We start from the raw sequence: 13621 nt of genomic DNA on the forward strand, positions 1-13621 counted from the left end.
CTACATAAATATGGAAAGTTGACGACGGAGAATCTGAAATCATCCCGTTTTTCATAAAGTTGAGTTGTTACTTTGCTGTTGATATCTACTTTCAATACTTGCCATTCTCCTCTATATCATCCTTTGTAATGCTTACGGTATATGTCGGTATGACGGCCCGATTTATTTGCAAACCCACCTTATTTAATTGCAGGGAACTCTTATCTTAATATTTCATTATGTATTTTAGGGGTAGAATCACATAATAATTACTATTTGATTCATGTTTTATGGGTTTTCTTCTTACTAGGCATCCTGATCTTCTACCGATGCAATATCGAATTGCAAAAAGGCCCAAATTTTAGTACTCGAAAGGCATAACTCAAAGTACAACCTCACCAAAACATTAGCGGACATTTCTATAACACTAGTTACGACCTGTTTAAAGAGAGCACTTTGCCAAAAGTTTCACATTAAATTAAGCGAAAATCACCTCTTTGATTAAAAAATTGTCCTACGAATATGAGCTCAATAGGCTTTCAAAATTATTTGATTTTGTAATTACATGTACAGTGACATTAATTTAGAAACGTGATTAGTGTTTGATAAGCATCGTTATAAAACATTAAAACAAAACTCTCTTTAAGAAATACCTTTGGTGCATTTCCTTATGAGAACACTCATTACTGATTCTGCGATGATAATATAGTACCTTACAATGATGTTGTTCCTTTATATTTGTTATTTCAAAGTGAATGGAAAGCAAACCAGATACTGTCAATTTAATACTTTCTGTAGTCTTTCGAATCTGTGTAAAACACGATACAGTAGAGCAGTCTCGATTTGTGCTCGCACATATATACATGTATATACATGTACTTATTGGTTGGTGAAACCATGGCCATGATCCGAACGTCACAGACGAAATATATATATATATATATCGCCTTAATTGCGTGAATAGAATGCAGTCACTTAGATATCAAAGGTTAACTTAAACTAATGGATAAAAATGGAGAGAAACTTTGACATCACAGGTGTTGCTTCTATTCGATTAAAAGGATGATAAAAACAATGTTCTAGCTGAATATTAAACACTTGCAAGAATAAGTTCTACGAGACAACGTTATCTGTTAATATCATTCTTTAGATTTATTACAACCACAATGCGAATTCATTTTTCATTTGGAAGGTATCTATTGCCCATTCTACATTTGATAATTAATGAAATTGGTGTTACAAGGGAAGACGGTAAGTGTTTTATTAATCTTGTTTTATAGTTATGAAGGAAAATGAGGCGGATGATGTAAAATACTACAAATATACATGTAACATCGTGAAGACTGAAGGTAATGTTTAAGATTCAGTAGTACATGTACCGCCGCGGTGGTCAAGAGGTTAGAGCGTTCGCCCCGCATCCAAAAGGCCGGGGTTCGGATCCCGGCCGCGACAAACCTAAGTAGTTAAAACAGGTAGTGACAGTTCCATCGCCATACGCTCGGCATCAGGTGTGAATGTCACGGGTCCTCGGAGATGACCTTAAAACAGACGTCCCGTGTCACAATATGTGTGGCACGCTAAAGAACCCACACTGTTCAATGGCCGTAAGCGCCGAGCAAAGACCTAAATTTGAAGCCCTTCACCGTTCTTGCTGACGTCTCCATATGAGTGAAAAATTCTCGAGAAAGACGGTGAACAAGATACAATCAATCAATCAGTAACGCGCAATCTAATTTCGTGTAATATTAACTGATTTATCAGTGGCGTAGAAAAAGGCAATTGTCTACACATGTATCTCTTAAGTTTAGTTTTGTTTATTGAAACCTTGAGAGGCATCTCTTTGGTATATAACAATTATATGACAAAAAGTAATCATGTAAATATATTTGTGTGACCAAATTTGGACTACTATACAGTATAAACTGTATGACATTTCTAAAAATGATTTTTTTTTTTTCGGGAATGGGGGTGTTGGGGAAATTAATGATATTCAGTTACAAAATATGGTATCTAAATTGATATCCAATTCTACGACACAGATCAAAGGAATGCCGCAGTATTATTTAACGATATACTTTCATACGAATAACTGATTATGTAAAAAAAAAATCGAGACATTAATATACATGTATTTCGCTGGCACTTTGTGTTATGCTGATACCACAATAAAGTCGAGAACTGATCATTCAATTTTAAAGTCATGAAAAGTAACCAATATATGTTGCAAAACAAATTTATAAATGACTACAGAACACTTGTCATTCAATATAAACCAATCGTTTGCATTCCGAGATCGATACACATGCATGTAAACATGTCGATGCAGACAAGTTATATTTAGTAATTGGACTGTGGATATAATCCCTCAACACTAAACTAAATAATTGAAATATTTTTCAAAATAGGTTTAGTATTATACCTTTTTCGTCAGCAAAACCATGTAGGCCTAGTCCGTTTCGGAAACTCATGATGTCACGGCGATCTAATTCGAAGCTGTATAGGTAATATTTTGAGCCGTACTAGAATACAGAAATAAAGTTCTTGTTTCCGATGCAGGATAACCTTCGCGAATGTTGTTTGAAATATAAAAGCCGAGTTAGCCACGGATTTTATATTTCTCGATCTCGGAGATTTTAAATTTTCTCCCTTTCGTAAGGAGTAGGGGTATTTAAATATATCCAGGAATAGTCAAATTGTATCGTAGTAATCATTGAAATGAATTATATTGGAATGAAAACACGATAAATAACAAGCAATTTACAGTTTCCGATGAGGCTAAGGTTGTTATAGTTATTAGCTGTATATTACAGCACTGTTAACAAAGTGAGCAGTTTGTACATTTGAACGTTACATGTATTTAACAGGGTTTCTTTCAGCAGGAATAGCGAAACGAAACGGTTCGGGTCTCAATATTTATTTAGACACAGTGATGGAATCAAAAGACAATGTATACATATCTATCTCTATATCCCTGAAATAATATAAAACAACGATATAATTAATTTAATCAGCTAGGGGAGATAACCTTTAGATATATTATGTCGCAAAAATAGTATTTCTCCTGTAAATAGTCATAAAAGTAATTGATTAGATAAAACAACAATATTGTCTCACATACCTTTCTATAAGCTTCCTTCAGAAAATTACAGCTAGGACAATAATCTAGTAGGATTGACTCTATCAGTCAACAAAGTACCATGTATGTAAAATCACTATTTCATAAATCAAACTAATATTAAAATTGCTCATTTTGAACAAAGTCATCAAATACTTTTCATAATCACAAAATCTATGTAAACTTATTTACATCACCTTGCAAAATAGTAATATATAGATTATTGATTTCTATAATCAATATAATGAATAAATTTGTCTCATTCAATCATCATTTAGTAAACGTGCATATGGGAAATTTATATTGCAGGTATAGTAAAAAGACTTTTAATTGACTAATAGCAATAGGAATTAGTACAAGAAATCAAGGATTTACAGTCTGCTTGTCAGTCTTAAACTGTCTCAAATTCACGTCAGGTCAAATGTTTCCAAAGCTTCTTACTAGCAGTGCTCAGAACTGACGGTAAAACTATAGAACTGAGAAACTCAAACAAAATATAACTTTGACAAATACTGACCAATAAAAACTCTTCATACAAAATGACAACACTCATACCTATGACCAAAGCCTCCAAGGTATATACATGTAAATTGTAAGTGTACCTTTGTGTAGTGGTTTAAATAAATAGGTGGATCTAAGATCTAAATAAATGTATGTATGAATGTAAAAACATAATAATATATTATATTTGTCAGTGATCGATTGTTCAAAACGTAGCTCTATCACAATTAAAAGTTGCCTGCTTTCATTTAAAACCTGCTCATACGCAGAACAAGCTCTTGCGTATCGAATCAGTTGAGAAATAAAACACCATATGTAGTTGATAATGGGACACTACTATGGAAAATTGACGATGGAGAAGCTGAAATAATTCCGTTTGCCATAAAGTTGAGTTATTAGTTTTCCGTTAATATTCATTTTCAAAATAATTAAGTATGGTGCAGATGTGAAGGACTCTGTGGTGTCTTTTATCTTGAGTTTACAGGGATATATCGAATCGACATATAAATGAAAATCATTATTATTATTAATTAGATCAAACGTAGTCGATATATCTAAATGTCGAGTTGAAGGCCACAGCAAGATATTTTTTCTTCTAATGTAAAAACTTTTGAATAAATTGCTTCGTAAGAATATAAACAGGTCAGCTAACAAAAGGCACAATTCGTGCCCATGGGAATTCCAACAGACTGTTGGAATATCTGATCATGTGATTTAAGATGCCATTTTAATTTTTATTCCACGAAATATATTATCAAAAATATGTCTGTGTGTGTGGATAGAGAGAGAGAGAGAGAGAGAGACCCCATACTTGGACAGGAGGTGGCTGAACGATCTAGAACGCTAGTCACGCGCTGCTATAGCATGCATGTTTTGGTTCCACACGTCACGAGTACAACACCGGGCTGGGGTGGAAGTAGGTATTCATGTACATATAGTGAATTGAATTGATTGTAATATCCGTGCTTAATAAAAATATTTCAAAAGCAATGTGCATCACATATAATACTCATTAAATTTACATCATATACCTTTCTCAATCACTGTGTAGCATGTGATTCCATCGACATCGAAAGCATTTTTTTAAAAAGTTGCTTAGATGGTCAAATGGTCTAGCGCGCTGGTCACACGCTGCTAGGAGGTTTGGTTCCGCATGTCGTGAGTTCAACATTAATACTCAACAAAAGTATATTCCCTCAGATTATAGAATTTGTTTTCTCTCTCCATTTTTAGGGCTTATTGAAAACCTTCCAGCTACTATAACAATTTCTGAGCATGCGTCAGGAGGATGCGCTATTTATAGATTGAAACTCTTCGAAGATGTATTTTCAGCTGTTAACGTCTTCACCTTTAATGCCTATCCACAGGAATCGGAACAACTGTTCTTTTATGACGCAAACGGTAATGTCACTACAACACCAAAGCTCTATAAATTTAATATAATACCTAAAATGATTCTGGAATACGCGAATCTGTAGTGGATAACACCTTCAGTAGCTGCAGATGAATATAACCGTTTCGCCGTAACCAGTTGATAGATATGCAAGGATATGATAGGCCAATATATCTAGATTGATTGAACATTGTTTTACGTCCCTCTCGAGAATATTTCACTGAATATGGAGACGTCACCACAGCCGGCGAAGGGTTGCAAAATTTAGACCTATTTTCGGCGCCCACGGCCATTGAGCAGGGAGGGTTCTTTATCGTGCCACACCTGCTGCGACACGGGACATCGGATTTTGCGGTCTCATCCGAAGGAGCGCCCTATTAAGTCGCCTCTTACGACAAGCAAGGGGGTACTGAGAACCTATTTTAACCCGGGAGCCAATGTATGTGCAGAGATGTTTTTGTTTTTAGATTGAAGGGATAAGGGTACATTTTGGGGGATCAAATGGGGGTGGGGCTTAACATAGAACTCTATGGGGAAAACTTAATTCCATAATTCAACAGATATAACTTTACAAATATGATGGAGTCCCGGGGTCTTCAGAAATGAATAGAGAATGACAGGGCCTACAAATCCGTATCAAGGTCAAGTGACTCCAGTGACCTTGACCTCTCACCACGAATATAAAAAAAATCATATAACTTTAAAACCGGGACTAGTAATGACATGGAAGCTTCAGAAATGGCAAGAGGATTACAGGACCTACAAACTAGTATCACGGTCAAATGACTCCAGTGACCTTGACCTCTGACCTTAGAACATAAAATTGGTATTACTTAGGAAACAGGTCTGATAGAGACATGGGGTCTTCAGAAAGGATGATGGGATCTACAAATTGGTATCAAGGTCAAGTGACTCCAGTGACCTTGAACATACAAACTCGTATAATTTTGGAACTGGAATTGATAGAGACATGATACCTTCAGAAATGATAAGAAGAAAAGGTCTACTAACTAGTATCAAGGTTAAGTGACTCCAGTGACTTTGACCCCTGACCTTAGAACATAAAATTGGTAGTACGTATAAGAACCAGGTCTGATAGAGATATAGGATCTTCAGAATTGATGAAAGGATGATGAGATCTACAAATTGGTATCAAGGTTAAAGGGACTGATTCACGATTTTCCTCCATATTTTGTTTTTCACATTAACTGATCAAAATCTACATTCTAATATGTTTAGAAGGTTTCACACAAAAAAAAAAAAAAAAATTAAGGTTATTCATCTTGACAGAAGCTCATTATAGAGTTTATTATTTGTTTTGAAAACAAAGATTGAGGTGTGTTATTGTTTACGGGGTTTTCAAAATACATGGATATTGGCTAAATTTATTATACATGTATAGCAAAATGTGTCATTTAAAAGTTAAAATTTGTGATTGTACAAAATGAAGATGCTTTAAATTACAAAATTAACATTTCACCGGTTTGTTTGTTTACATAAAAAGACTCGAGTCTTTGTTTACATAACACAGAATCAAAGCTAAAATATTGCTCTTACCCTTGCATCCAGACGGTCCAAATTTTGGTTGTCAACATTAATTGAGCTATATCTTTAATTTTTAACATCAAAAATGAAAAACATTTCTTTCGAAAAACGTGAACCATGAATGATAAGAGGATGTTAGGGTCTACAAACTATAATCAAGTTCAAGTGACCTTGACCTCTGATCATAAACTTTATTATTTAAGAACTAGGTCTGATAAAGAGATGGAAGCTTCAGAAGTAATAAGAGGATGATGGGATCTACAAATTGGTATCAAGGTCAAGTTACTCCAGTGACCTTGACCTTAACCATAAGTCTGGTATAACTTAAGAACTGGGACTGATAAAGTCATGGAATCTTCAGAAATGATAAAAGGGTGTAGTGACCTACAAACTAGGATCAAGGTCAAGTGACACCAGTTTTACTGAAGGAAAAGGTTTTTTTTTAAAAACAATATCAGTCTTCGTAATGTAGATTTTTCAAAGGAAGTTAAGATCGGCATGGATTTTTTTTTCAAGGGAGGAAGATATAGTAGTACTCAGAAAAAACCACTTTTATACAGCCAGTACTTCGTTTCGGAGACTTTATAATCGGTAGATTATAATCACATCTTGTTTCATTTGAAATTCAAGAATTGAAAATAGCTATGTGATGAGGATATCTTGTGTAGACTGGCTGATTTTATAATTTGGTTGTAGATTTCACCGTTCATACCAGTGAAAGTGCTGCTCTTGATTTTGAAACACAGAACATTCATATTTTGGAATTTCCAGTTCATTTCTCGAGAAGCACAGAGTATTTTAATTTGACAATCCGACTCAGCGATGTCAACGAAGCGCCATTTTTCCCGCAATATTTGTACGTTTTAGACTTCAAAGAAAATAAAAAGGTAAACATTTATGATTGATTGATTCTATATTGGGACACTCGAGAATATTTTACTCATATGGAGACGTCACCACTGCCGGTGAAGGGCTGCAAAATTTAGGCCTATGCATAGGCCTAACAATTGCTGCCCTCACCGGTAATGGTGACAAGCAAGGAGTACTGACGACCTATTCTAACTCAGATTCCCACTATACAATTATACAAACAAAATACTGGAAATATGTACCGGTATATAAAGGTTTAGGAGACTAGTAAACATTGGGCATGATATCAATTTGGCATCATACCATGCAAGCTGATTTCCCTATTCCCGGGAGATACAAAATATTGATAATAGGAATCAAAACATGTAAAATGTCTGTCCTCAGAAAGGTGTGAAACAACCAACCCAAGGCCGTAAATATTCTACACAAAAACAGCTGGTGGCAGAAGGGATGGTTGGTTGATTTGAAGGTGGTCACGTGACATGGGAAAGGTGGTCAATTTTTAGCTTCGGGATTAGGTTTGTTACCAATGAAATAAGAGATGTTGATAAAACATATGCCCCCCCCCCCCCCCCCCCCCGGTGAAAAATTGAAAAGGATTATACACACACATCATTTAATTGATAATAGCATCATCAATTCAAAATGTTGAGCAGACAATATCTTCCTATGCCAAGAGTGGATTCATCATGTGACCTAAAGGTCAATAGGGGTCATCTACTCCTTATGCTGTACTAATGTATCAAGTTTGGTGTCTATCAAGCATATGATTCTTAAAATATAGGAGACAATATATTACTATGTCCAGTTAAACCCTTGACCTTTGACCATGTGACCTCAAAATCAATAGTGGTCAACCTTTCCTGAAGATGTACCAGTGTACCAAATGTGATGTCTGTCAAGCAAAGGGTTCTCCAGATATTAAGCGGACAGTATATTCCTATGTCCAGAGTAGATTGACTTTTGACCTGAAAAACAATAGGGGTCCTCTTCTACTCACAACCAGCCCACATATGGAATATCTTTACGATCAAGCGAATGGTTCTCAAGATATTGAGCGGACATGTGGTCTACCGACCGACAGGTGCAACCCAATATGCCCCTCTTCTTTGAAGGGGGCATAATATAGACGACGTATGACTATTATTAAGTATTGGCTCACTTTGTTGAGGACTGACAACTGCATTTTGAAAGAAATATATAAGAATATGTTATTAACATGTAATAAGTGTACAAACAGGACTGCAAATGTTAAGAACTTATTAGAAAGAAATGGATTCTCCTATGTATGGGCAACACAGGATGTTTTGAATGAAACAACCTTTTGAAAAGAATTTAGCACTAGGTTAAAATACATTTTTCACAAGAAATAAGGAGCCCTTCACCGGCAATGGTGACGTCTCCATATGGGTGAAATATTCGGGACGTTAAACAATATTCAATCAATCAATCTAAATGCTATATCTATACATTTCTGACTGATAATTTTACACTTCAGTTTTATCTAACAAAGAAACTTTCTATAAAACAAAGAAAAAATATTAGCAGGCTAAGACTATCTGCACACTTGTAAAATTGAAAAGGTAGGCTCTGGAATAGTATATACCAAAATCTGAACTAGTATGTAAATGAATTAGAAGATGAATATCAAATTGTTTTGACGTGTCCTTTATATTCAGATTTGAGAAAAGAATTTATCAAAAAATATTACTGGTTCAAACCCCCAACTTTCAAACGTACACAATTATTAAGTACCAATAATGTAAAAGAATTACGATACTTAGGGAATTGTTTGACAAATGCATTTAAGAGAAATGGTAATTGATTTAGTAGAAATAGTTAGGTATGTTTATGTATTTTTTTTCGATGATATAAAAACTGTCCATCCACCACCATCTGCTACAGTCACTGTTGCCACATATTTGTATTTTGTAAATCACATGTTGTAAACAGATATAACATGATTGTTTTTCTGAAGAAACATACAAGTCATATATTGTTTAACGTTCCCCTCGAGAACTTTTCCATTATATGGAGACGTCGCCATTGGTTGATGGGTCAATAAGATCCAGGCAGCAGATCCTTTGTGACTTCAAATCGATAATGGTCACATGACCAAAATAAGCACAACCGATTGGTTACAGACCAAATCAAAGAATAACGTAAAACTAGTAATTACATGATTGTAGAGAACAAAACGCAATAGTTGCTGTAAAATAAGTTACATATAGCCAAATAGGAATAATATATGGATGCAAGGAAAAATTAATAGTAAAATTAGTAACATATGATTGTACAGAAAATAATTAATCACCAGAAAAAATAGCCTTGTAAGAAAAATGAATCTCATAATATATCATATACTTTGTCATATACAAATTATGATTTGTGAATAAAAACTAATTAACTTTTTAAATGAAAGTTTTATCTTTGTAATGAATATTTGGAAAACATACTCGGTAATTTATCCTGATGCACTAATGAATGAAACATCTACTGATACAGTTCTTCTGTTTCAAGGAACAAAGCACCACTGTCGAAGCCGAAGACAGGGACGCGGGAGATATCATGACATACTCGCTGCAAAATGTCGAGTCTTCAGAAAATCTTGTAGTTCCTTTTCTGATGAACCAAACAACAGGGGAATTAATCTTAGAGGCGAACTACGACGTCGACCATGGTCAGCAATCAACGTTTTATTTGAAATTGACTGCAACGGATTCAGGAAATTTAAACGCGTCTACGATTGTTTTTGTTAGCATTCAGAATATTAACGACAACTCCCCTACGTGTAGACATCAAACGATTTATTGCCCTTTGTGCGTGCCACTCGGAGTTCCAATTCTGAACTTGACAGCAGACGACGTGGATGGGTCTTTGGTCTCGTTTGCATTATCATCTTATAATTCATCTACGAATGTTAAGCAGGGGAAAATGGAGACAGATTACGAAAGTAACATTTTCTCATTATCAGTAAACGGCAGTCTTTTCCAGAACCGCAACACGTCTAGTGGAAGCTATCATTTAAATATAAGTGTGGTGGACCCAGATGGTCTAAGAGGTCGTTGTGTTGTCACTGTTCACGTCCTTCAGTGTGATGTCAGTAATTCTTCTGACAAAGGACAATCTTTATTTGAATCTACTGAGACCGACAGACCGGACTGTAAACATGACGTCACCCTGATGTGGGCGCTTCCCCTTTGCATTGTTATTTCCGTCGGTGTCACTTTGACGCTTACTTCCTATGTCTGGTATGTAATGCATCATCATTGTAATGCATGCATCATTAGACAAACATTTTGAATTTTGGCTCTGGTTAAAATGAATTTTACTATCCTTATTCAAAAGGAAAGGTAGATTATTTTCTTTGATGGCACAGAACTTTAGGTTGTTTCCTTTTTTTTTTCAGGAAAACCAAACACAACCAGAGTGCTAAGGTTCATCCCCAGAAGGACTAATTTCTGTCCTTTACGTGAAGACTATCACATTCAGTTTGAGTGTAAATGAATTGTCGGTGAACGCTAGAAATGATGTTAGATCATTCCTTAAGTAAATATAATTCTTATAAATGAGTTACATTTAGCAATTCTTAAGCGTTCTAGATAAGGAAGCACACTTCAACTAACGCTTCCCCCAATCTATCTTTGTTTACAATTGTTATTAATAATAAGCTCCCAAAATGCAATCAGCAATATTATCACCAAAAACGTCTTCAATAAGTTGTACTATAGTCCATAGAATAAATTGACAAGTATGTTGCTTTATTGAAACAATACAATGCCATAGTAAATGAAAATATCAGAAACGTTGTTTTTCTTTATAGTAAATAAATAATAATTTTTTTTAAAAATCAAAACTAATTTTTCAACAAATTCTCAACGCGTTTAGAAAAGCCTTTGTTGTGTACTCACTTGGAAAGAACATATCGGCAATATCTGCTGGTTTTACAAACGACCGAGAGACACCCTTGCTTTATGTACAGTACACGACACGAGTTTTAAGCGTGTTCCACGCAACGCGGTGGAACAAATTTGCCCCAAACACGGTGGACCTTTAAAATTGTCGGCACCTTTGAAGTCCTATTTTTCCGCGCGAGCTAGACATTGAAGTCCACGGAGGATCTCCGTGGATGCCACCGCGCATATCCGTGGTGTCACCTGTACCTCCGTCGATGCCACCGTGTACCTCCGTGTGATAAAACAAAGAAATAATTTCCGAAATGATTCACCCAAAAAACCTTTTCGCTTGGTCAGCATGCATGCCCCCACCCCATTACTTATTTAGAAATTAGCTATAAATCATTCAATTCTTGTAATTGTTGTTTAATGATACGTTGGTGTTTTCGGTACATATCCGTATGTAGACTTCCCAGCAGACGTTCACACCTTTTTATGAAACGCCCAAATTCTCGACATCCTGTATATAAACACCTGTGTTATACCTACCACTCGTCGGTACATTGTTTCACAGCACGTGCATGCAGCACAATTTCACCAAATAAAAGAAGGGTCATGAACAACGACAATCACATGCCAGTAATTTCAATTTGATAAACAGCAGTTCAAAGAAATGTGTACCATAAGCAATAGTTTATTTTTACGTAAATTTTTCATTGTAATTAGGAATATGTGATTAAGGTCAGCTATATACAAGTACATGTTTACATTGGATATGAATTTCATTATGTACTCAACTGTGAAGCAATGTGAGCAAAGAATCAAATTTTTATCACCTAAACAAATAAATACATATTAAAAATATCTTTACTTTTAAACAAACCTTTAGAAAACTCCGTACTTTCATTAAGAAAATAATAAAATAAAATGTACTCCCCTACCTAGAATACCCATACTTCACATTAATAATAACACAGTTTTTTAAGTTTTTTTTTTCTAACTTGATAAATACTTTATTACACGCATGTATTATTTACTAAATGTATATATAACAGCTTTTTGTCTTATATTTTTGTATACCATTGCATAATGGTGATGAGATCCAATAAATTGAATTGAGTACATGTAGTCTTGAAATATCACAAAGTAAAGAGTTGACAACGATTGAAATAAAAATGCAGACGTTTTCTCGTTTATTCAGTAACTCAATAACTTGCGCATCTTCTGAATGACAGTTGTAAAACAAACGTACTAGGTTTTGGTCAGTTATAATATAATACGGGGGTAAAAATTTTCTAATCTCCGCTAACAATGGGTTTTGAGTCAACTGTGCCTTCGTGGACGAATAATCTCGGCTAGCGAAGATGGGAAAAAAAAGCCTAGATAGTCCGCTTGCATTAACATGTATTATGAAGGTGCAATCGAAGAATTATCCAGTAAATCCAATGATGTTGCAGTATATATAGCATGTATTTATTTCATTTTTGACTGAGAGGGAGATAGACAGCTAAGCACGTAACATCGTTTTAGAAGGGGGGGGGGGGCTCATTCATTAGTCCTAACCCGGACCAGCCAAAAAATTTAACATTGAAAGAAAACAAAATGGGAAATAAAAAAAAATATCAGAATGAAAGGGGATGGATAATTAATCAGAAAGAAATTGTACTTTCAAGATTTATACTGAACGTATTAAACTTCCCGTATCTGCATACATTCATGAATATTATAATCAATGATTACCAATGCTCTCTCTCTCTCTCTCATTATCTAATGCATCTAAAGATTAAATTAAAGATTTTAATAATCGATAGCGTATATGAACAAAAGCAAATAATCGTTAAGTCATTTCTGTTTATATGTATATTAGTTTTTTTTCATGAAGTAGTTGCATTTGACACCGAGGATTTACATCCTTAAATATTGATTACAAGCACGGAGAGGGTGTACTTTGAAAACTGGAAAGGTTTTCGTAATCGGACAATTTAAGCACCATTTTTGTTGTTATTTTATTGCTTATCAAGAAATTTACACAACTTAACCGGCAACATACCCCTTCTGATACATTGAAAAATATAAGTAATGTTAGCACGGGGCTCTATAAAGTCCAATCTGCAGTTTGGTCATACTTCGTCATTCAATAACTTATTCAAAATAAAAAAAAATGTTTGTCGGGTTAGCAGTACTACGATGTATGACTATAACAATGACCTGTGTATAACTTGTACATTCCTTGCAAATTCGAAGGGGTTTTCGCCTCAGTAGAACAATGGGGGTCAGCTAATCCGTGTATTTGAAATCAACAGAAGTGCTTAGCTTCTTGCG

At 34.9% G+C, this 13621-nt stretch overlaps 1 protein-coding gene across 1 annotated transcript; it reads left to right on the forward strand.

Moving 5' to 3' along the window:
• Positions 1 to 1074: 1074 nt before the first annotated feature.
• LOC125682927 (protocadherin beta-18-like) lies at positions 1075 to 13166 on the forward strand. The gene is made up of 4 exons (XM_048923494.2): positions 1075 to 1230; positions 4829 to 4996; positions 9924 to 10654; positions 10813 to 13166. Exons 2-4 carry the CDS (start codon positions 4916 to 4918, stop codon positions 10859 to 10861), a joined length of 861 nt encoding a protein of 286 aa, XP_048779451.2. The 5' UTR covers positions 1075 to 1230; positions 4829 to 4915; the 3' UTR covers positions 10862 to 13166.
• Positions 13167 to 13621: the final 455 nt, after the last annotated feature.

This window comes from Ostrea edulis, chromosome 6, assembly GCF_947568905.1.
Source record: "Ostrea edulis chromosome 6, xbOstEdul1.1, whole genome shotgun sequence".
Taxonomy (NCBI): Eukaryota; Metazoa; Mollusca; class Bivalvia; order Ostreida; family Ostreidae; genus Ostrea; species Ostrea edulis.